The following is a 24,630-nucleotide window of genomic DNA, read 5'->3' on the forward strand; positions in this document are numbered from 1 at the left end:
CTTGCAAATGAAACTTTCGCCTCAAAACAGATTTACCTGTGCTCAAAATCAAACACTGCTCTCAAATCGTAAACAAAGTGATCAAAATAATATACACTATCAAGCAATCAGTAAACAATACACCAATAAATAGAAAACACATTGTTCAAAACATATAGTTCTCAGGGAGAAGTTGATTTTTAATCTCAAAACAAATTTCATATGAACGAAAACATGTTATTTTAAAGTAGCTCAAAATTGATTAGAAATTACTACTGTGCTTTGCTCTTTGCAATTTCTTTTGTTCTTCCTCCTCCTAGTACCCCTATTGTTACAGTACTGTACCCTGCATCTCACAAACGTGTCCTTTGTCTCTGTGATACTGTAATTCTTGTTCTTTGTTGATATGAACCTGCAACCGGTCAAAATCTATTGAGCAGTCAGTACTGTTACTGTAACAAATAGAAAGCACGATGTTCAAGGCCATACAATTTATTTATTGTACATTATACAGCCTACAATGCACTGTAGGCCTACTACAGTAGTATACAATACTACAGTAAAAGGGACAAAAATCAAAGGAGTTAACATGTCATCAATGTGCTTCTTCTTGTCTTTGGGCTGGTCAGGCCAGAGCACTTATATTGGTCGTGTCACATCATTTGATACAAGTTACTAAATCAATTTTGAGTGATTGTGTTGAATCAATGACATGTTTTCTCTATTTGTATTTGACTGTTGCCACTTGTGTTTACCGGTATGGATGACATGTGCATTAGAGTGCAGAATGTGTTTAGAGTTTTGCTGAAAAGTCTAAGTGAGATTTGCAAATTGTGTTTTAACATGTGAAATAGTTTAAGGTATTGACAACAGACTGCACAATTAGCTAAATGAGTTCAGGCAACTGAGAACTTTGTTCAGCCAATGGGTTTTAGTGTTTTAGCAATGGAGAAAAACTGTATTATCGTTTCACGTAACCGTAATTCCCGCACCTTGTTGACGTCATCACAACAATACAGTTACCTGACCAGGAAGTAGTCAATATACTACAATTTGCATTCCCTAAAAACATGGCACGTTTTTTTTCTGTCTTTATGCTTGTTGACAGTGTTTTCTGATTAAAAGAGTGAGATATTAAACATTTCCTCTGTCACAAACAACCATTTTAATCATGTCAACAAAATGAAACAATAATTTGACTCTGGCTTTATCCAATGTTGAGATTTATTTTGTGGGATGTATGACATGATATTGCCTCATTTGCATGTTTAAACATACGTTTTCATCCAAGTAATCCGTTGGAAGTCTGTTAGTTACTTTATATGTTTTTATTTCCGACGCATTGAGCAACACAAGGTGTTCCCCTTTCACCTGCTCGTGATCTGAGCCGCGCGGAGTTGAAATCCCTCCACAAACACTGGCTTTGTGTTGCATTGTGTGGAAGTCCGACACCACCCGACATGCAGGCTGTGGTCCAAGTGGAGAGGCGGCCACCTCTGTACAGACAAAACGTTGTTATATAATGCATGGAAACAGTAGGAGCCTGTTGAGTAGCCTTCCCCTTTATAAGGAGTGTTTTTCGTCTATAGCCCCTTCCTTCCCCCTATAGCATTGAGTCCAGACCGCACACCAACAAGCAAGCAGCGATACTGAGGTGAGATATATGCTTTATTTTCGGGTTCACAAGACAACACTTGGGAGGGTGAAGACCAATTCATTCGTTTCGCCACTAACTTCTCCGTGAAAGAGCAGCCCGATGCGGGATGCCTCCATTTTCTGCAGGAGGCATCCGTTGTTTTTGTGGATGAGTCTGGGCATGCGCAGCTCGTAAAAGTCCTGCATTTCAAATGTGACTTGACTAATATGCTTTTGCGCACTTAATACTGTGGAACATTTACAGTATTCAAAGTAAAAGGAATCTCAATGCGGGCCAAAAAAAGACACGCTGTTGATGTCGGTCGTTAGATTGATTCTTTCTCATGCAGTCCAGATATAAAAATAATCTACCAAATAAATTCATTAAAAGAAGTTGGGAATATACAATGCATGAAACATTTATTTAAAAAAACGTATTTTATAGGCTCTTCATATGTGTTGTATGCAAAAATCGAAGTGGAGTAAAAGTATGAAGTGGCATGAAAGAAAAAGACGTCTGATTTTTAGGTATTTTAATAAATGCACTTGGTCACGTTCCACCGCTGACTGTAACTGATCAACTTTCTTCAGCTCTATTGGCAAGAAGCCACGACAATAAGTTAGCTTTGCAGCACACCATGGAACTAATTTAGCAACATAAATTGTTATATTAGTGGACAATTCATACCAAAGCCTGGCAGAACTTATGCGTCTCAAAGTGTGTGACCTGTTTCTGTTTGATGTTCCCACTCACCTTTTTCATACAGGTGAGCAAAGTACAACCAGAGGTGGCCTCACTAAGAACTGAGCTACACTCGGAGAGCAAGCCAATCAGCTCTTCTCTTCAGTCCATTCCACCATGTTTGTGTCAATCATCCTGCTGTTGATCTGCGTCGTCTTCATCATCATTCAACTCAAATCCCGGAGGCCCAAGAACTTTCCACCAGGACCCACCGTCCTGCCGATACTGGGGAACCTTTTGGAGCTGAGCCTAGAGAACCCCCTGAATGACTTTGAGAGGGTGAGACATACGCTGAAACAAACCATGTTGCTCTTCCAATGCATTAACATGTTATTGTATTGATGTAATCACTATGATTGGTACTTAAAATGTGTCCAAAATGTTTCAATACACATGTGGCAGCTCTGCTGCCTTCCCCGATAGTAATAGATGTAAAAGTAGCTGGACCACTGCACTTTGAGACTATGAATGACACCTGTCGGCTGCAAGTGTAAAATACAAACATGTGCACTAAAATCTTTGCACTGAAAGACGTGCTTCTGGGGTAACGTGTAATCGCAACAGGCGAATACGGACATATTGTCTGTGCAGAGCTGACTGCCTGTGTACTTAACTACTGGACCGTAGCCAACCAGTGGCCATTGCCCAGTGTCTAACCTCCACACAATAAAATACTCGCAAGGAGATTGTGAGATTTCTGCAGCATTAGTTTATGATGTTCTTTAGAAATTAAATTTCTTCATCTTAATCTGTTTTACTGACAGAGTCTGCTCAGGTGTGTCTATTATTTTTTTCACGCTGCTAGCCGAATTTCTAATTGGGCAAACTTGTTTTTTTGTGATTAAATTGAATTGAAGTAATATCCATCTGAAGTTAAATGAGATATATAAACAAATCTCATTTAAAACACTGACATGTTATCTGTTTCTCTCCCAGCTGAGGAAGACTTATGGAAATGTCTACAGCATATTTCTCGGTCCCAAACCAGCAGTAGTCATCAATGGGATGAAGACCATTAAGGAGGCTTTAGTGACCAAGGGCGTTGATTTTGCTGGAAGACCCCAAGACCTGCTCGTCAATGACAGCACACAGAGGAAAGGTAGGACGGACAGGATGTTAAGAAGTGAATGTATCTTCTCTTTTCTCTTTTTTTTTAAGTATACTGACATTCTGCACTTCATATGTCAGCAGTAGGTCTCTGTACATGCATATAGGGATGGGACAGTTATCAGCATGACCTTATATGGTGTTAAAATAATGCTGCAGTTAATGTTTGTATTGACATTATTATCGCAGTGAATGGAAATGTGTGGCCTCTCCACAGGCGCGTGTTGTAGCATGATTGGAAATGAGAATAGGGGAGAAGCATTTGTATGTTGACTGGCTCATAGGGGCACAGCAATTGAGCAATATAACTAGGAGTGGAACCACAAAGTGCTATAAATGCAATCAATATAACCTGAAAATCAGATCAAAATCATGCTCGTAATCGGTGAAAAAGGAGGTTAAAACGGGGCTGATATGGTCTTGCCTTCTAGATTTTGTTTAAAGCTGAGCAGCTGTGTTTTGTTTGGCAACGCCTCTTATTTCAAAAGGAGGGGAACAAACAGTATACTATTCAGTTCGCCAGAGAGAAGGAGGTAGGGCTGGAGCTTACTTATCTTCTCCCTTTATCAACTAACCAGGCAGTTAATCATCCATCAAACTTGTCTGCACTCGTCCTATCTTTTAGAAAAGCAGCACATTCACATGTTAGGCGTCTCTATAGATTATTCTTTTTGAAAAAAAACATGCTGCTCCTCTTTTCTTCTCTTAAAAGTGTGACTTCATTCAATACCTTTGGCAGGGGAAGCACTTTCCTTGCAACATTCAAAATCGGTCCAACTACCTTGATGCCACAACTTTTGCTAAGTTTCTATTGCTATTATTTATCAATAATTCCAGACAAAACATACAAACAATGTGTAGGTATCCATTTCTGACCGATTTTTAAATTGTATTTGTTGTAAGGCTAATAATGGTGAGGACGACTCGTTGTTAAAATGTAATACTTTGTGTTGACATTGAACTTTAATCTTTGGCAAATGAGTGACAAGCAAGACACTCTAGTATCGTATATATTGTGATGTCTTGAGAAGTCGGTATCGTCTTGTGAGACGTGGGCGCACAAATCAGGATGACAAGCAGTGGTTTCTAACTCAAAATTCTGTATTTAGAAAAGGATAAACTTAACTCCAGCAGAAAAGCCACTACCCAAAACAAACACGTATTCTTCAGTTTTCTTCTGGTTGATTGTCTTTAACATAACATAAAACCCTCTCGTTCATCTCCTCTGCTCCTCTCCTTTGTTCTCCCTCATATTCAATTCAATTCAATTCAATTCAGTTTATTTTGTATAGCCCAATATCACAAATTACAAATTTGCCTCAGAGGGCTTTACAATCTGTACACATACGACATCCCTGTCCCAGGACCTCACATCGGATCAGGAAAAACTCCCCAAAAATAACCTTTGACAGGGAAAAAAGGGAAGAAACCTTCAGGAGAGCAACAGAGGAGGATCCCTCTCCCCGGATGGACAGAAGCAATAGATGTCATGTGTACAGAATGAACAGCATTTACAAAGTTACATAAACACATTACATGAATATGACAATGTATGAATGGAACTCCAATCCATGAAACAGAAGGAGGTAGAGAGGAGGGGGGGCGGGGCGCATCAGCAGGGCCGACGCGGGAGGCCGGTTCACCAGGCATCAGACACCTCCAGGTCCAATGGACCCTATGAGACGTGAAGTCACAAAGAATCCGGGGAGGAAGCAGAATTAATAAGGTGCAATGGAGAGATGTAAATTCATCCATAAGGAGAGAGAGAAGAGGAGATAGGTGCTCAGTGTATCCTAAAACATCCCCCAGCAGCCTATAAGCCTATAGCAGCATATCAAGGGGCTGGACCAGGGCAAACCTGATTCAGCCCTAACTATAAGCACTATTAAACAGGAAAGTCTTAAGTCTATTCTTGAATGAGGTGACTGTGTCTGCCTCCCGGACTGAAAGTGGAAGCTGGTTCCATAAAAGAGGAGCTTGATAACTGAAGGCTCTTGCTCCCATCCTACTTTTTAGGACTCTAGGAACCACAAGTAGCCCCGCATTTAGTGAGCGCAGCTCTCTAGTGGGGCAATATGGTACTACAAGCTCCTTAAGATATGATGGTGCATCACCAATCAAGGCTTTGTATTTAATGATATCAGTCCTCCCAGGGTAATCAGCCCGCTCTCTTTCAGCTGGGCAGTTCATTACCCAGCTGTCATGATGGGTTGTAGTCTCTGATATATATATATATATATATATATATATATATATATATATATATGTGTGTGTGTGTATATAATATAGTAAGTAAGAAAATACCAAAGTGGTGTTATACTTTGGAAGAACCATCCATCTGCTCAAGATTAGTTCAAAAAGTTTATAGATCATTGAAAAATTGAGACCACTGACTGTAATGAACGGTAAACATCAATGCCAATTGGAAATAAATGAAGAAGCAACATTAAAGTACTGAGGAGAGTAAATAATAAAACAAGCTGGAAAGTAGAGCTCTGAAAAAACGCTGCTAATCATAGTGGACGGGGATATCCGAGACATTTCAATTTTAACAGTTTGCTTTTGTGCCACTTCGCCTGTTATAGGAGTGATTCTGGCCGATTACGGCCCGAGTTGGAAGGAGCAACGTCGCTTTGCTCTGATGACTTTGAGGAACTTTGGTATGGGGAAAGATAGCATGGAGGAGAGGATTCATGAAGAGATCAAATACACCATGGACACGCTGGAGAAGAGCATTGGTATGTTATCTGTGGGCCCACAGTCCTCCTATGGCTGGCAGGGTTCAATCACTGACGTCTGAGCAGCACAAAATACTCCACTAATACTCTATTATTTGATAATGTTACAATGTGGATCTTGATAACAAATTTCAATTAATGTTGAACGTTGAGTTTTGCTTGTTCATTGAGAGTTTTATGCTCTTGTTTGCATTCTTGCACAATACTGTGTTGTACGTTAGTCAACATTATTTATTTTACAGGTCAATCTATAAGTCCTCGAATTATGTTTCATAATGCGGCCTCCAACATCATCTGCCAGGTTCTCTTCGGCATACGCTACGAGTATGATGATGAGGTCATCAAAGTGATTGTTCAATGCTTTACTGAGAATGCCAAGATAGCCAATGGACCATGGGCTATGGTGAGTCAAAGGCATGTTTCTGCTTTTAAACCAGACCTCAGCTAAGCCAGGCTCAGTTTTAGGGTCAGTAGTGCTCAGAGCTAACGTTAGCAGGCCGACACGCTGATAGTTAGCAGGTATATTGTTTACCACAGGCACCATCTTAGTTTAGCATGTTAGCATGCTAGCATTTGTCAATTGGCACCAATCAAAATGCTCCACCTGGGGCTAATGGGAATGTCACTAGCAGGGCTGCCAACTGTCATGCATCGACCGCGAGAGTTACCCAATTGGCACTGTTCACACGCTTTAAAGACACACGTCATTGTGGCTTTAAAGCGTGTGATGACATATGATCTAGGGTTTCTTTTAAACCGGCAACAAGCTTTATTTTCTTCCAAAAGCCGATTCATACCTCAGGAAATGACGTTGTGGCCAGATAGCAGTCCAGTGTGCCCTGCCCAGTGCGTCTGGAACATCCCAAACGCACTTTTGGCTCAGCTGTGGCGCATTTGCCTTGGTTCCGAGGTGGTATCAGGGACACATTATAATGAGCACTATCCCCGTCATGACGCTCCTCTTTGCTGTGCAGAATAAACTGTGTATAATAATTAAACAGGTGCAGGGGGAACAGATGCCTTTCAAGAGTCACCAGAGTAAAGGAGAGGCCCTCAGTATATGACTGTCATGACAGACAGAGCTTTTTTTCTGCTATAGCTGGCATTAATGCCATAAACGCTTGTAGAAAAATCTGGTTTTAAAGTTACTGTTGCTGTCGTAATTACACATTTTGCCATACAAATTTATTATTGCAATGTTAATGGTATAACAGCATGTCATGTCAGGATTTCATTTCATCAAAAAGAAATTATGGAAAAGCATCATAAATCATCAGGCAGTTAGCATTCAAACACATTTAACTGGGAAAAGGAGCTTTGCTGACTTTTCTACATTTAGCAGGATGTTACATTTTAAGGATGTTTACACAAGATTTCTTTTCAGTTAGGTGATTAATCAGCATTATTTAGGCTCCGATATCTGAAGTTTGGCAAGTATGCTGATCAACCGTATTCCTAATTTTTATATACACACCTTCAGTCTAACTTTACCAAACATACTCACCTTGCCTCAGATATTTAGGAGCTATTTATCTAGTTAAGCACAGAATGTTAGCCTATATGTAAAGTTAAAACTATTTGTTCAGAGTAATTCATGCCAGGATGCAGAATCCTGCGCGGTTGGTTTTAAATAAACTACATATACATTCTTTTTTTAAACAGCTTTATGACTCTTTTCCCATGATTCGAAGCCTGCCGCTGCCCTTCAGAAAGGCCTTTAAGAATGTTGAGGTATGTTGATATCTATCTAAGTATATACAAAATAATGGTCCTCTCACCTCACGTCAAATATGTATACAGAATCAACCAAAACATGTGCATTGTGTCAATGAAGCAAATTCTGAATGTTGACTTGAATGTTTTCCAGACTTGTCAGAAACTTGCGATTTCTTGGATGAATGAGCACAAGCAGACAAGAGTCCCTGGAGAGCCACGAGATTTTGTTGACTGTTATCTGGATCGGATGGATAAGGTGAATCCCAGAACACAGAAAAGTGAACTGAATTATAAATAAATGACATTAAATGAAAGACATTTACATTTGCATCGTAATCTTTTAACTGACTCCAGATATCTTTCTGTTCTAAAACGATCATTCTCTTCTCTTTAGGCAGGTGATGATCAGTCTTCCTTTTCAGAAGCACAGCTGACGATGTACATCCTAGATCTTCACTTTGCTGGGACTGACACTACTTCCAACACCCTGCTTACTGGTTTCCTCTACCTTATGAACTACCCACACATACAAGGTATGCACCTGATGGCTCCATAGTTCTACCGTTGTCTTGCTATCTAAGAATTGTATCTCTACATCTCTCAATGTTTCATGCAGGAATACTTTCTTTCAAAGTTTCAGGGAGCCATATCAAAACACCTTTATTTATGTTATTGGTTGTGGAAATCGACCGATAAATCATTGTTGGATCTTTAAACTGTCAAATAGGAATGTCTGTATTGTTCTGGCTAAAGCAGAGACAACTACTTTCAGTGAGCACACATTTTGTCAATTTATGAAACTAACCTTATTCAGCTTCACCTGATAAAATGAACTGAAGACTGTCATTTCCACCTGTGAAATCAACTTTTGCTGGCAAAAAATGAATGAGAGCACTGGTCTGGGACACCACACATTAGAATTAATTTACTTCCACCCTTGCATAGGTTTACCTTTCATCCACTCTCAATCATATTGTTCCTCGTGTTTGTCTTCACATTTCAATTGTATTGCAAAGTATTATTGTTATCTTTACTGTTTCTCTCAGAGCGTTGTCAGCAGGAGATAGACGAGGTGTTGGATGGGAAGGATCAGGCCAGTGCTGAGGACCGAAACAGCATGCCCTACATGCAGGTAAATCATCACTTTTTTCATAATTTCACTTTTATTTGATGTGTACACACGGGTCTGGGTAGCCCATTTATAGAGCATACACAGTTGGGGGCCATGCACAAAATTGTTCAAATTTAAACAATAAATCTGGTGAGTGAATCTGTTTTAATTGTAATCATTTCTTTTGAAAGGCCTCCATCGTAATCTTTTGTCAGTATATTGCGGGCTGGTTCCCATATTGCTGCTTTGGTTTTGTGGCTGAGCTTGTTTTGCATTGTTTTTCATGTAGGCCCCATTTAGATAAAGTATGGGAACATGATATTTCAATCTTTCTTCATCCAGGCCGTGATCCATGAAGTGCAGAGGGTAGCCAACACTGTTCCACTCAGTGTCTTCCACTGTACGACTAAAGACACAGAGCTCATGGGATATTCCATCCCCAAGGTACGACGCAACTGGCCTTACCTATACTGTCAATATTGTCAACATTCCCTGTTTTCTGCAGGGAATGTGACTTATCCGCGAATTATAATTGACATTTGATTTGACTGAGTTTGAGAAATGTAGATTACAGATTATTTAAGTATGGTACAAACATTATGGTGATGTTAGCCTCAGTATTTGACCTGGGTAGTTTAAGCAAATCTTAAGCTCCTAAAAATGTTCTCATCATTCCTCTTTGCCCGTTCCTTTATTGCTTCATTTTTTCAACAGGGTACGCTGATCATCCCTAATCTTTCCTCGGTGCTGAATGAGGAGGGACAATGGAAATTCCCAAATGAATTCAACCCTGAAAACTTCCTCAATGACCAGGGAGAGTTTGTCAAACCAGAGGCCTTCATGCCTTTCTCTGCAGGTATGTGCCAATTCTAGTCAAGTTAATTGCCTCATAAGGAACAAGAGGAGCTCAACGTAATCTAGGTAGTCCCGATGCAGTCTTGGCCTAAAGCAGCATAACTAGGTGCTGGTCGAAGGCAGACCTGAGCCAACCCTAGCTGTAAGCGTTATTAAAGAGGAAAGTCTGAAGGCTACTCTAAAATGTGGAGATAGTGTCTACTTCCTGGACTGAAACTGGAAGCTGGTTCCACCCCAGTGGAGCTTTTATTGCTGAAGTTCTATGGCTCTCATTCTACTTTTTGAGACTCTAGTAGATTCTAGTAGAAAAGAGGGTGGGTTAAATCAAACTCTTGTAGATGACTATGAGGTCTTTTCTTATGTCTTAGGTCCTCGTATGTGTCTCGGAGAGGGTCTGGCTCGTATGGAGCTCTTCCTCATCATGGTGACGCTGCTGAGGAAGTTTAAGTTCCTCTGGCCTGAGGATGCAGGAGAGCCAGACTTCACTCCAGTCTATGGGGTCACTCTGACTCCCAAACCTTATCGCATGAAACTCCAACTTCGGGAAACAAATTAATGGATGACCAACGAGCCAACAACATGTTGAGCTTCCTATCATGCAGCCTTCACTGTTAGCATTGCGGCCACTAAACTAACTATAACCTCAGTTACCTTCACTTTAGCAGTCAATAAAACGTGCACTTTTTTCAATAGCATCACCTGCTAATGCCATGAGCTTAAACAAGTTGATCAATGGAACGCATTGCCAACATTGGCACGCTGTTTTTCTGACCAGATCTAGACTGTGGGTATAAGCCTCCACTTCCACCATCTGCTCCACCTTCCACCAAGGGCACTGTCGCTGCATCCTGGGCTTAACCAAGAACACTTTAATTGGTTTAAAGAAATTGTCTCTTCTTCTGTACCAGAATGATAATGCATGGAGCTGGACCTTTCTTTAGCGCTGACACAGCACTGTGGGAATTGGTATGCTCATGCAATGACTATCATCTTGTTTTTAATAGTGATTGACACTTCAGCAGCTTTATGCTGAGATTGCTGTTTCCAGCTGTATCCCCATCCATTTGGTGGTTTATTACCTCAATGGGTAGCATGTCTAGTGGTAATTCCAACGCCCTGTCCATCCCTGGTATCTTTATCGGTATGCTTCTTAAGCCTCTAACAACTTCTTTGTCCCGTTCAAAGTGCCTTTGACAACAAACCTTTGTATGAACCTGTCCAAGCACGTCCTCTTTTCTGTCCGTTTTTCCTAACAATTATGCCAATTTTATGAGTTTAAATAAAGAATAAACTGCAATAGTAACAATTTTAGTCTTCCCAACTTGATTGTGGTCCAAACTCCATCTTGAGAGCGTTGGTTATATAGTTTTACTATGGGGCTGTTCTAATGCATTGCCTTATGTTGCACAAGTCCAATGGTACTATTAGTTTATTTTAAACCATTACACCATTACATATGTTGTAGCCAACCACAAAGTTTGGCAATATGTGCAATAGTTTTTGTCTTCTTCTTGGTGTTTTGTCTTTCTTTACAAGTCAATAGAAGAGACTACAATTATGCTGATGTAACCATAGATTATACAAAGTAAGTATGTATGGCAAAAGTGTGTTAAAAGTAGTATTTTATTCTGCCTTGTGTCTATCCACCGTTATGGTATGGACAGTTAGAATGGTTTGTCTTAGTAACACAATATATTTAGATTCCTCTGACCATTTAAATTGGGAAAAGACAAGACAACAGGTAGTTAATGGCTGCCTCAAGTGGACAGAATTGGGTAATGTGTTTAACATTCAATGTGAGTTTGAACACTAAAAACACATTCTGTACATATTTAGATGTATATAACATAAATATATTTGTTGTTACACAATAAGGTCGAGGAGAAGGCATCCATCCCTCTCTGTCTGAAGTTCAGGGCCTCAATTTGGCCTCTCAAGGGCAGTTTGTATAATGTTGCTCCACAAGCGTTAGAAAACCCTATAGTTGTTGTTTTCTGTCTGCGATTCTTTTATGGTAATTTTGTTATTTTGGTTCTTTTTGTGGGTTTGTCTTTTTGTAGTTGTTTTGTTTGTCTTCATGGTCGTTTTGTTTCTTTCTGTAGTCGTGTCTCAAAAGCTGCACAGAACTAGAGAGTTCTCTTCAGGTTTAACATTAAAGAAATCCATATGTTTTGCCATATACAATTTGAAATGTGAAAAAAGATCTACTGAAGCAGATTAAGAGAGAGACCATGCACGCTTGCCGTGGAGTTGTTATAGAGGTTCTATTTGTATAGTATATTTACCTGAAATGCTTTAGCTTGAGAGTGGGGGTTTCTTTTCTAACAGTATCTTCAGTTTAATCACATCTTGTAGTACTGAGAATTAAGGCACGACCAGTGAGGAATATTTGGCACTAATGTTTGAATTGCTTTTTCTGCTGCATCAGTGATGACTGTGATTTGACTCTTATCTCTTGGTTGGTTGCAGTTTTTAGGTTAAATCAGTGCATTTAACACTGCAGGCCACGTGACTGTGCAAAGGTTGTTTGCATTTGTAAAGCAAACAAAGTTGCAGAGAAGGAATAAAAAGGAGTGTGCAACTGATCGGGATGACTACTTCACCATGTTGGCATCCGCGGTTCTACTCTTGGCAGCTGTTTTGCTCTTCCAGCTCCTCTTTCCAACCCAAAGGCCCAACAATTTCCCACCAGGCCCTCGACCAATCCCCATCTTTGGAAATGTGCTGCAGCTCAATCTGGAGAGCCCTATCGCAGATCTGGAGAAGGTAAAGTTACATCATTACCAAGAGAACATACGTGCTTACTATATGTATGTACTGAATACATCTCCTGATGGATTATGAAAGATTTCATAACCTTAATGGATAACATTCCATGTCTAGCATCTTTATTTTTGCATTGTCTGAATGAATAGTTGTTTAAAATAATGCATCATTGCCCTGCAATGCATGGATCTCAACCATCACCTTGTACCTTTTTTATTGTTATATAGTTCAGTCATTTAGCAAACCAACCAATTTATCATCATATTAGGTATTTTCACAAGACATTTTGACTCATCAGAGAAAAATAATCAAAGTAATGATGGCTGAATTCCATTTAGCTGCTTTGATTTCAGGTTGCTGGTATCCTGCCGGGCTATTGAACAAAGGCTTGGACACAGGATACATCCCAAGTCTCTTATTTTATATTTCTCGCTTGCACCGGAAGTTGTTCTGGTCCACTCTTGAAGTCTGTCTCAAAGCCCTCAGTTCTGCTCTGAGGAGCGAGGATCCCGAGTTTGACATTTTATTGGTTTTATTTTTTCCTATTCAATACAACGTGAATGTAAATTGTAGTACTGAACAGCAAAACAACCACGAACAACATGTTAGTCAGGAAGAAACACTTTTTACATCATTTATCGTCCTTATGTGAGGCTTGGGTCGGGTTCGATGTGAGTCACATCATTTAAATTTTCCCCTAAACATTTACAATAATGCATGATTCTAATGTTCAAAAGACACCATAACCATATTCTGGATTTTAACATAGTGATTTTTAAATTGATTAAAATGAATAAATACAGACACAAAAATTAATAAATGATATAAACTCATTCTGCCAAATGTGATGTGTTTCATTTCTGGTCACTAGACTCTCCATCTGTGTTTATATTTATATTGTCATACTCTTCACTATATATTGTATCTGTCTTTTGTTGCTGTGCTTTTTCAGACTGTGGAAATGTGAGTCGGACACCAGTGACGACTGTTGTTGGATTTCTAGGGCTCTTGTATTCAGGATGCCTCACTTTCCCCACACTGTACTCCGTTTCTGTTCTTTCTTGTATTGTTATAATATGCCTTGGTGCAAAAGCGGGAACCAAAAGAAGTTGGATAGGAAATGTTTATTTTTTAAAGTCAGATAGACATCATATCAACATTTTAATGAGTCCCACATTGTCCACATTTGTTTTTTTAGGATCTGGTCACCCTGATGACAAGCCACAACGTCTGCTGTAAAAAGGGCCTATTGTCACTGAGAACTGCACTAACACAGACGTCTTAGGATAACTTGGCAATAAAACGTTGTACTTTCTCTCTCATACAGATTTATGACGCTGTTCCCATTGTGCGAAACCTGCCACTACCGTTCCAGAAAGCCTTTAAAATGTTCAAGGTATGTCTTGAAGCGTTCCTTTCACAGTCTGGCAAACAACCATTAAACCTTGTTTTATTACAGCGATAATGGCCTCAGGGTTCAATTGATGTTAAGTCGGAAGGAAAACTCTTAACAAAAAAAAGGTCCTGAGCTTCTGATGCAGACACACAGCACTTTCTTATATACGTTTTTGTCTGTATATTTATAAATCGTGTATCTTTATACACTTTAAACATGTTATAAATAAAACAAAAACATCTGTTTGCTCTTCACACCTTGTGTTTTTGTTCACTGTAGCATAATTCATGCATCATAGCTTCAATGAAGAATTTAAAACTATGCTGAATGATAACGTAGGACATTTTTATTTGATGTTAGTATTTGTGTATGAAGTGGCATTAAACTTACTGGTGACATTACTCATTTATTGTCTCCCTTTGGGTCACAATACATTCTATAAAACGTGTAAACTATCACCACCGTAAGAGCTTTAGCCTCATACGGGTCCATTAAACTATTAAGTATAAATGAGCATCAATAAGACTTCCTTTGTCCTTTTGTTTGAATTTGCTAAATATAACACCAGATGGTCGCTTGACATGAAGGATTTTACTTCCTGCTTGGCTCTTTACGTCTTGCTGGGTTTCTCTGAAGTACAGTCTCCTCTTGTTACTTTAGTGGTGACATCATCTTTCCCACTAGTTACACATGTTAGAATTGGGAAGAGACATTATTTTTGTTTTATTATTGACTCCCAACTCTGGGATTGATTGTATATTAAATCAAGGTGTATAGGACCAAAACAATGCCTGAAACCGACGATGTAAGAATATATTCAATACAGTAACTGACTATGATGTGTAAATTAGCTTAAAATTATTCCAGTTGCATTTCAACTCAGAGGGATTTGAAATCAATTGAAAATTACCTTTACACATTTTAGGAAGTCAGCTCTTTATGTTTTAAAAATATGGAACTGTGTGATATCAATTGGCTCTTTATGTTTAAGTGTGTGGCCCTTAAAAGGACCTTTGGTTGTTTGATGCTAGTCAGAGTTTAACCCCCGAATCCGTAGAGAGTGCGTCCCTGTCTCTTCAGAGCATACACCACATCCATGGCGGTCACCGTCTTCCTCTTGGCGTGCTCGGTGTAGGTGACGGCATCACGGATCACGTTCTCCAGGAAGACCTTCAGCACTCCGCGGGTCTCCTCGTAGATCAGACCGGAGATACGCTTCACTCCACCGCGGCGAGCCAGACGGCGGATAGCGGGCTTGGTGATTCCCTGGATGTTATCACGGAGGACTTTGCGGTGACGCTTAGCGCCTCCTTTGCCGAGTCCTTTTCCTCCTTTGCCTCTTCCGCTCATCTTCACTGGTCAAAGTGTTTCAACGAAGTAAAGAACCACGAGGAGTTCACACATATTTATATCCTGTCTGAGGACGTGATAGAAGACACGAGGCTGTTCTTCTTCGTGGGCTTTCATGAAGGTTGATGATGAGACTCTTTGGTGATTTAGCGCCACCTACTGATCAAAAACATTAATCAGGGACATATTGTCTCCCACTGCTTGTTGACAAGCTGACCAGTTTTGTACTCAAACATTTACTTTATAATTACTTTAGTACAATGTCGAGGACGATCACGATGTGACTATGTAGAGAAATCAGCAGATACCGATTTAATAATCGGGATCTCATCGGATCTGAGTCTTTTTTTTCTCTCACTGTATTTATTTATATTCATATTGTAATTAATCATGAAGTCGGGAATCATTTACATAATGTGGTTTAGCTTAATTTATTGTCTGTGGGTTCCAATGTAACAAAATATATGAAAATCAAACCGGAGTCATAAGCACATTATATGTTTGACACCTGACTCGTGATAAGATAAAGTTGAACATCTGTGAATTCAGTCTAATTTGATACAAATGTGACTCAAACGAGGTAAACAACGCCGGAACCAGGAGAACAATTAACACGTGTATAGTTCTGTCAGCTCCATCAACTTGTGAAGATAGATGTATATAGGTATGGACACTGGGGACGCTGTTCTCTATGACGCCTCATTTACGGAATCTCTCGTTTCAAGTGAGATCAATACATCTTTAGCAGGTGTAGGATTGTTGCATTTCTGAAACAATGTATCTTTGAAATACAACTGTTTCAACACATTGTATCCACAATGGCATAGAAGAAGAAAGCATGGGATTTAACTTGCCACTCTTAACACAGTGAATAATCAGAAGACTTTAATAACAGATTGACAAGTGAAAGGACACGAGGCTGTTCTTCTTCGTTTGATCTTCTTGAAGGTTGTTGAGACTCTTCGTTGCTTTAGAGCCACCTGCTGATCAATGTTAGTCAATATTATACTTAAAAATGTAACTAACGTACAGCATCAAGACAATCAAGAGACCAGATCTCTTACTCAACTGCTGTGGGCTCCATTTACATCTATGCAACTGCTGCTCAGTATATTAGATAAAACTAAATTAATATACAACATTTAGATCAGGGATTATTTGTTTCTCATTTTTTTCAAAAGGTCTTGTCCGAATAACAGTGACCTATGTCTGTCTCCCATTACTGAAAAGTTTTTTTCAATCTACCAGGACAATCTTACTAACATTGAAACGATGTAGTGTTTAGACTCAAAGTGGCTCATAACATTATATTTTGCCAGCATCAGGAATTGGTCTTTAAAAGAAGTGTGTGGCTCTTAAAAGAGCCGTTGTGGTGTTGGTCTCCAGCAGGTTTACTTGGAGCTGGTGTACTTGGTCACGGCCTTGGTTCCCTCAGACACCGCGTGCTTCGCCAGCTCGCCGGGCAGCAGCAGGCGGACAGCGGTCTGGATCTCCCTGGAAGTGATGGTGGAGCGCTTGTTGTAGTGAGCCAGACGAGAGGCCTCACCGGCGATGCGCTCAAAGATGTCGCTCACGAAGCAGTTCATGATGCCCATGGCCTTGGAGGAGATGCCGGTATCGGGGTGGACCTGCTTCATCACCTTGTACACGTAGATGGCGTAGCTCTCCTTCCTGGACTTTCTCCTCTTCTTGCCGGTCTTGCTGACGGTCTTAGAGACGGCTTTCTTGGAGCCCTTCTTGGGCGCTTTGACGGAGGGATCAGGCATGACTGTTGGATTCTTCGGTGTCGGACGATATCTCCAGAAGCTCAGGACGGTGAATATATATCAACTCGATGTAAATGAGGCTGTGCTGTTGCCCGCACACGATTGGCTGTCTGCTGAGCGTGACTGAGCATGCGCAAAAGACGTACATGTTTCTGGGAACAGATGTATTTAGTGTTTCAGTGACTAAGTTACTGTAAGTGATACAGTTGTAAACCTGTATGTTTTATAACTTTGTATCAGCAAGCAGGAGAAAGTTGCTCCCGCAGCCAAGAAGCCCGCAGCTAAGAAACCTGCAGCGACCAAGAAGCCCAAAGCGGCGGCAGCGAAGAAACCTGTTGCCGCAAAGAAGGCCAAGAAACCCGCAGCGGCCAAGAGCCCAAAGAAGGCCGCAAAGAGCCCCAAAAAGCCACCAAGAGCCCCAAGAAGGTGGCGAGGAAGGCCCCCGTAGCCAAGAAGACCCCCGTCAAGAAGGCTGCCAAGCCCAAAGCCAAGAAGGCAGCACCGAAGTGAGCTGCAGAACAACCAACGCTCCTATAAAAGGCTCTTTTAAGAGCCACCCACACAATCCTTAAGAGCTTTTACTTCTTTTATTATTGTCATTGGCGTGACTGCACAAAGCTCACACGTTTTATGAATAAAATGTACTTCGTGTCCGTGAAAATCTGAAAGTATCTCCGCTGTCTCAACGCACCACAATTAGTTCCATAATAAAAACCACATAACAAAGCTCCACCTTGCACGTGCACAGACATGTTGGGGGGCAGGTGCTCAAAAAAGGGGACAAAATTACTTGTGAAATTAAAAATAATAATAAATAGAAAACACTCAACTTGTATATTTAACTAACTCAAATTATCAAGGATCTTCACAGGAGCATCCTCCTTGGTGCCAGTCTCTCTTCACTAAGTAAAGTTTCTGAAGATTATGTATAGGACATTGAAAACATATCACGTGAATTTTATGTTTACCCAGTTGTCCCCAATAAATAAGGAAAAGTCATGAAATATGAAGCAAAAAAAATGATGTCAATCATTTATTTAGAGACGTCAAACATTGAATGGGGTCAAATTGACCCCACAGTTAATAGGAGGGTTAAACATAACAAACGTCAGTAAACAGCTGGACAAGGCTTTGAAATCACGGATTTCGTGAGTTTTTTGTTTGTTTATTTTTATAGGAAACGTCGGACCAGTTGCGACGTAATGTTTTCAGCGGCGCTAATGTGGTTAATTTATCACCAAACAACGTCGGGGGATTGCACACACACCGTCAGTCCCTGTTTGTCTGATGCTGCGGGTCAGAAGAAGTAGGCTGCACGCGTTGGGCGGCGCTCAGCACTGCGTGAGCACGAAGAGGAGGAGGAGGAGGAGGGAGGGGCGCGGAACTCAAATAAATGCCCCGTCAGATATGAAACACATTTGGGGGGAATTGATGACAGAGAGAGTCATTTTTATACTTAGATACTGATGAATGAAGAAACAATTGGGCTCCAGCAGAAGGGGCACTGTTCTAATCCAGGGCAAAAGGGCAGGTGCTTGAGCACCACTAGGGGTCTATCTGTGCACGTGCCTGGGCTCCACTCAACGGTCGGTTATTACTAATGATTATTAGAGTGACAGCAGTCTGTAATTTACGTGCAATTGATTACATGAGAAACGTTCAAATTAGCTCCAATAGTTACTCACTATTTACAAGTGTACTTTAACAAACCCAAAAGGTGAATAAAATACCTATTTAATTTAAATAAAGGTATTACATACAATTATATAGTAGTAAAGTAGAATCACATCAAAGAGCATGAACATTTGAGATACAACTAAAATACATTTGTCTGAATGCTTTCAGGAGAAGTTCACTAAGCACCTAAAACCCCAGTTATCCTAAAATCCACTTGTTGTGCTGCCAGTCAATTATAAATTAGCACTGTCATAATTGTCAGCATGAAATCTGATTTTACAGTCAAATCAAATTGTTTTTGTGAACTCAAACACGTTTTTGATTCACAGCTGTTAACTTAACCTTTAACTTTTTTTTAAAATTACATACAATTAGAAATATAATTTCTATCATATATAAAAACATGTTTTTAATTCGTTATGAGAGTAGATGTGGTTAAAAGAAGGGGTCTGAATACTCGTTTCACTTTGTTGCAACTCAAAAGCATGGAGTGAGAAAAATAGGCAATCCCAGATAGTAATCATTGAAAATGATTGTTTGCGTCTATCCAGATATATGTAATGTACAGGCATAACGGGTAAATATACAGGTTGATATGAATTCACAGAAAAATGTATATTTTTAGAAGATGAGATGAATAGTAATATCGTGGCTTTTTGATTGACCACTTCACACACAAATGAATCTATAAATTATTTTCTCAACAACAATTCACTAAAATATATTTGAATATTTTAAGTTTTTCAAAGCTTTATGCATTTTATTTGCCAATATTTTACTTGAAATAAGAAAAACATTTATTTATTAGTCTATATTATTTATATGTTATTCAACAACAATTAAGAGCAGTTCTTAGTACATACATTCCAATGATCAGCAGAATCTGAAACAGTGCTCGTTATTGTACATTTAATGTAGAATTATGTTTTTATTCAATGTAGATTGATGTGCAAAAATCGCAGCTATAGCAACCTCCTGGAGGAATGTGGTGAAACAACCCAGCTCAGACTGTAACATGATGGGAGACGAGACAAGTTAAGAGATACAAAAAATCCGATTCCCTTTTGTACTGTTATGAGGACATTAAGGAGTCATGAACTACTTTTAAAATACCTCAGTCAATGGTTGTTATGGATTATATTATTGCATTGCAGTCCCAACATGTTCAGAAAAAGGAATTGGTCTTTAAAAGAAGTGTGTGGCTCTTAAAAGAGCCGTTGTGGTGTTGGTCTCCAGCAGGTTTACTTGGAGCTGGTGTACTTGGTCACGGCCTTGGTTCCCTCAGACACCGCGTGCTTCGCCAGCTCGCCGGGCAGCAGCAGGCGGACAGCGGTCTGGATCTCCCTGGAAGTGATGGTGGAGCGCTTGTTGTAGTGAGCCAGACGAGAGGCCTCACCGGCGATGCGCTCAAAGATGTCGCTCACGAAGCAGTTCATGATGCCCATGGCCTTGGAGGAGATGCCGGTATCGGGGTGGACCTGCTTCATCACCTTGTACACGTAGATGGCGTAGCTCTCCTTCCTGGACTTTCTCCTCTTCTTGCCGGTCTTGCTGACGGTCTTAGAGACGGCTTTCTTGGAGCCCTTCTTGGGCGCTTTGACGGAGGGATCAGGCATGACTGTTGGATTCTTCGGTGTCGGAAGATATCTCCAGAAGCTCAGGACGGTGAATATATATCAACTCGATGTAAATGAGGCTGTGCTGTTGCCCGCACACGATTGGCTGCTGAGCGGAGCATACGCGGAACAAGTCACTGTTCTTGTGAGCGGATGTATTTAGTGAGCCTGGTGTGAGGCATGTGGAGGAGTCAGAGTATGTGTGAGCGTTGCAAAAGCTGTGATAAAATAATCCAATCCATCCAATATTAAATTATAGGAAATATTAAAATATAGAATAATATATTTCTTGGAATTAAAATGTAGAGAAGCCAACAAACTGAACCAACAGTAAAAAACAAAAGTAACTAAATACATATACTGGAGTACGGTTCTTAGGTATTATACTGAGCTACTTGTACTTTACTTAAATATTTTCTTACTTTATATTTCTACCTCACTGGTAACTATTATGCTTTTCCTCCACTACATTTGTTTGACTGCTACTTATCAGAATACCGTTTTCTAAAGTTAAATGAGCTCAACCATAAACATCTATGCAGAAGTATTGTTAATATGCAGCATGTTATTGCTCAGCAGCAGGAACAGACATTCAGATTTGGAAGTTTACCAGAGAGAACAGACTGAAAACGAATGAAGGCGTTGATAAAGTTATTCTATTTAGGAAAATATGGAACTGTGTAATATCAATTGGCAACAGTGCAGATGGTGTTATATTTTGTATACCATGTTAGAGACATTATACATTGTTTACTATTAATTAATTCAAGGTGTATAGCACCATAACAATGTCTGAAACAGACCATTTCAGAATATATACAATAAAGTAACTACAATGAGGTGTAAATTAGCTTAAACTGTTCCATCCAGCTTCATTAAACTCACAAAAAAACAATGTAATCATTTCTTAGTTTGTTTCAATCATATTCATCTTCTGAAACATGAGTAAACAGGGAATTTAAAATGTAATTGAAACACAGAAATAATATTTTCTTAATATAACAATGAAATGCCTTGTAAGCCCTTACAAAATGTTAAGAAACGCAGCTCTTTATGTTGAGTAAGTGTGTGGCCCTTAAAAGGACCTTTGGTTTTTGGATGATAATCAGTCAGAGTTTAGATGTTTAATGAGATTTTATTTAAATTAAATTAAAAAAAACTCAATTAAAATCTTGTAAAATAATCTTAACTGTCATTTCGTACAACATCCATAGAGTCATGGTAGGATGTATAATTGCTACTTTTTCTTTATTATATCCTTAAATTAACTTTTTTCAGATATTTCTTTTTTCAGTTTTCATAAGTTACCATATTCTTTTATAAAAGAGTTCATAGTAATGCAACTTTATTATTTCACACACCCGATGACCACCAGCAGGTTTTTGATCTCCAGATGTCAGATACCCAGACAATAGGATATGAACTGTTGTGCAGCAGAGGGAGCTCTTTGACCAGAGAGATGTGGCCTTCAAGCCCCCACACCACCACAGTTGAGTTTTAAAGCACACACTAGGGCAGGGGATTTAAAACACCTCCTTTCTTCTTAAGGAGAGGTTTTTTGTTTTAATTCTCACTTGAAGTATGAGAGGTTCAAATCCCAGACGATTCCTGCATTTAACCTCTGTGGTTCAAAGGGAAATAGATAGATAGATAGATAGATAGATAGATAGATAGATAGATAGATAGATAGATAGATAGATAGATAGATAGATAGATAGATAGATAGATAGATATGTGTATGCATATTGCTATGTACAATGTTCACATATAGTACAAAGTACAAATATGTTAGAACGGCCACACCAACTGAAAAAGTACACATAAGACACATAATAATATACAGTACGCTATAATTATGTAACTAAAACTGAACATCTGGGGCCCAGACCTGAGAGCTCAGACTCAACTTCTCCTCTTCTCTCTGACCACACTGATATAGTTGCAGGTCCCATAATGAGGAACATCTGTTTGCTCACCAACATCCTGGTAGAGCTCCCATGTCTACTACACTCCACACCCCGTAATCCAGCTCGTCTGAATGTGAGGTCTCTCTTGAATATGTCCTTCATTCTAAATGATTTTATCTCATACACAAGGCAAGATTTCCCACTTTTGTGAGAACCCTGGTGAAACCTGGTGAGCACAGCCAACTCTTGAAAGTCTTTCCTTCTGACTTAAACTTCAAATCAAAAAACCTTAAACTACAATTCAACCCTGACTCAACAATGACACACATATGCTATGATGAAACTATGTTGAAAAAAAAGACGGCTCATGATGAAAAGCTGTCTTGGTAATTATCAGCAATCCATTTAAGAAGCAGGGCCTCAATACTTTGCTTCCATTATTTCCAGAAATTGCCACTCTCTCATTTGTATCATGTGACACGATCAAAGCAATGGTTCTGTTTTTCCTGCTTGGACATGCAGCAGTGCATCCCATTATTAAAAAAGTAAAAAACCTACACATTATGCAACTGTTCTGAATAACTATATTGTTATTATAATTGTTTCTCCTTTTAAGACAGTAACAATATAACATAGACATTTCAATCAGACATTAGGTCACATCATACCACTAAGTATACTTAAAGTCTTATTTAAAGTTATTTTATTGGACAACACTTTGGTTTTTAAATGTGCTTTATCAATAAACGGTATTTGATTTGATCAGATACATATCAAATTGTGACCACCAGAGGGAACTGTTGGACTAGATATGACGTGAGCATCAAGTTAGTGCGTCACACGTTTAAAGTGTTGTATCTTAACTGCATGTAACTACAGCTGTGGACAACACATGCAGGTAGACTTGTTTATAGGGGTATGGTTCTCCTTTTAGTGTAAGAGGTCCTGGGTTCAAGTCCCCCTTTTAACTTCTTGGTCTGTAACACAATGTGTGTTACATGGTGGCAGCCTCTGAAATGCAAACCATTAAATACAACAAACCATTAAATACAACTTTTGAAGAAAAGAAAATGTATGTACTCCTATCATAGAAAGAGAAAGCACTTGGTTTGTGACAGAGAGGACTGTTTGAAGAAGAGATGCAGGACACGTGCCACATCCCTGTTGAAGAAACAAAACAAACATATAAGATATTATACATATATAGTATTATACATTATACAGTATTTTGCTTACATATATTGCAAACATAAAATTGAAATAGCCCGGCAAAGTACAAGAGCCTCATCAAGTTACAGTTATTGAGTCCGTGCAACATGCCACCACGGCGCTCTCATGGTTGACTGGTTGTCTTTTATTTTGAAAGCACCACAGAGGAAGTAGTTGTTGGCAGGGAAGCGACTGTCAACTATCGTTGCCTTGTCGTCCAGCTAGCTACTTAGCTGCTTAGCTCATTGAACCACAATCCAACCGCTTGAAGAGGGGGTCAGGTGAGATTGCACAAATTGAATGGGCAACGTTACGGTTCCCAAGTGATCTCGTTGGTTTTACGGCCGTCTATAGCTCAAGGGGTTTCCGGAGACATTGAACCAGCGACGGTAACGTTGGCTAGTTAGGTAACCTGAGAGGTAATGAAGGCAAATATCAGCGATTTTAATTTCCTTTCAAGATTACACTTGCACATGAAATTGAAACAGAGCGTGCAGTTTGTTATAAAGTCACACGTGGGACTTTGGGTTCTATAGTGTCCTTCTTGAGCAGCAAACGACGGTGAGACTAGATTAGCCAGACGGACAGCTTTAGGTTAGCTTCCCTCTCGATGTTGCCAGGCAACAGCCTTCTCTGCTGGGCGTCTGGGGTAGCTAAAGCCTGTAATTACATTAGTGGAGCAAAACCACGCGCTGTCGTCACTATATCGTATGGCAACCTATTAGCGCATGTCCTTAATTTATCATATTGCTATCCTAAAATATCTGAAATATTAAAGTGCCCGTTCCTGTCTGTCGGTGTCTGACTGTGTGTCTCCTTTGGGCTCGTGTCAGGATCTACAGGAGGCACCATGTTGGTCCCTATATTCACACTGAAGCTGAACCACAAGATTAATCCTCGCATGGTGACTGTTGGGAAATTTGATGGAGTCCACCCATGCCTTACTGCAGCCACACAGGCTGGAAAGGTGAGGGAAATAAAACATGTTCACTGCTCCAATATGCAGAAATATGGCAGAGCATGCGATTGCTGTCTTAGTCCATAAACCTTCTTCCATCTT

The 24,630-nt window shown here is 39.7% G+C and overlaps 5 protein-coding genes across 5 annotated transcripts in view; 2 read left to right on the plus strand and 3 right to left on the minus strand.

Moving 5' to 3' along the window:
• Window positions 1-1,310: 1,310 nt before the first annotated feature.
• On the plus strand, window positions 1,311-11,189 carry LOC117731908 (cytochrome P450 2F2-like). Its single transcript, XM_034534459.1, has 12 exons — window positions 1,311-1,633; window positions 2,382-2,635; window positions 3,293-3,455; window positions 6,049-6,201; window positions 6,444-6,604; window positions 7,864-7,932; window positions 8,069-8,173; window positions 8,312-8,450; window positions 8,964-9,049; window positions 9,371-9,472; window positions 9,743-9,884; window positions 10,252-11,189. The coding sequence occupies exons 2-12, from the start codon at window positions 2,474-2,476 to the stop codon at window positions 10,437-10,439; spliced, it is 1,470 nt and encodes a 489-aa protein (XP_034390350.1). The 5' UTR covers window positions 1,311-1,633; window positions 2,382-2,473; the 3' UTR covers window positions 10,440-11,189.
• Window positions 11,190-12,487: 1,298 nt separating this feature from the next.
• Window positions 12,488-24,630, plus strand: part of LOC117732050 (cytochrome P450 2D15-like) — a 20,626-nt gene continuing 8,483 nt past the window's right edge. Inside the window, 3 exon segments of the mRNA XM_034534658.1 lie at window positions 12,488-12,649; window positions 13,935-14,059; window positions 18,374-18,386. Coding sequence (XP_034390549.1) covers window positions 12,488-12,649; window positions 13,935-14,059; window positions 18,374-18,386 — 300 coding nt within the window.
• Window positions 15,040-15,408, minus strand: LOC117732652 (histone H4). Its single transcript, XM_034535719.1, has one exon. It carries the CDS (start codon window positions 15,393-15,395, stop codon window positions 15,084-15,086), a length of 312 nt encoding a protein of 103 aa, XP_034391610.1. The 5' UTR covers window positions 15,396-15,408; the 3' UTR covers window positions 15,040-15,083.
• Window positions 16,749-17,201, minus strand: LOC117732647 (histone H2B-like). Its single transcript, XM_034535714.1, has one exon. It carries the CDS (start codon window positions 17,159-17,161, stop codon window positions 16,787-16,789), a length of 375 nt encoding a protein of 124 aa, XP_034391605.1. The 5' UTR covers window positions 17,162-17,201; the 3' UTR covers window positions 16,749-16,786.
• On the minus strand, window positions 20,042-20,469 carry LOC117732644 (histone H2B-like). The gene has a single exon (XM_034535712.1). The coding sequence runs from the start codon at window positions 20,452-20,454 to the stop codon at window positions 20,080-20,082; it is 375 nt and encodes a 124-aa protein (XP_034391603.1). The 5' UTR covers window positions 20,455-20,469; the 3' UTR covers window positions 20,042-20,079.

This window comes from Cyclopterus lumpus, chromosome 6, assembly GCF_009769545.1.
Source record: "Cyclopterus lumpus isolate fCycLum1 chromosome 6, fCycLum1.pri, whole genome shotgun sequence".
NCBI lineage: Eukaryota > Metazoa > Chordata > Actinopteri > Perciformes > Cyclopteridae > Cyclopterus > Cyclopterus lumpus.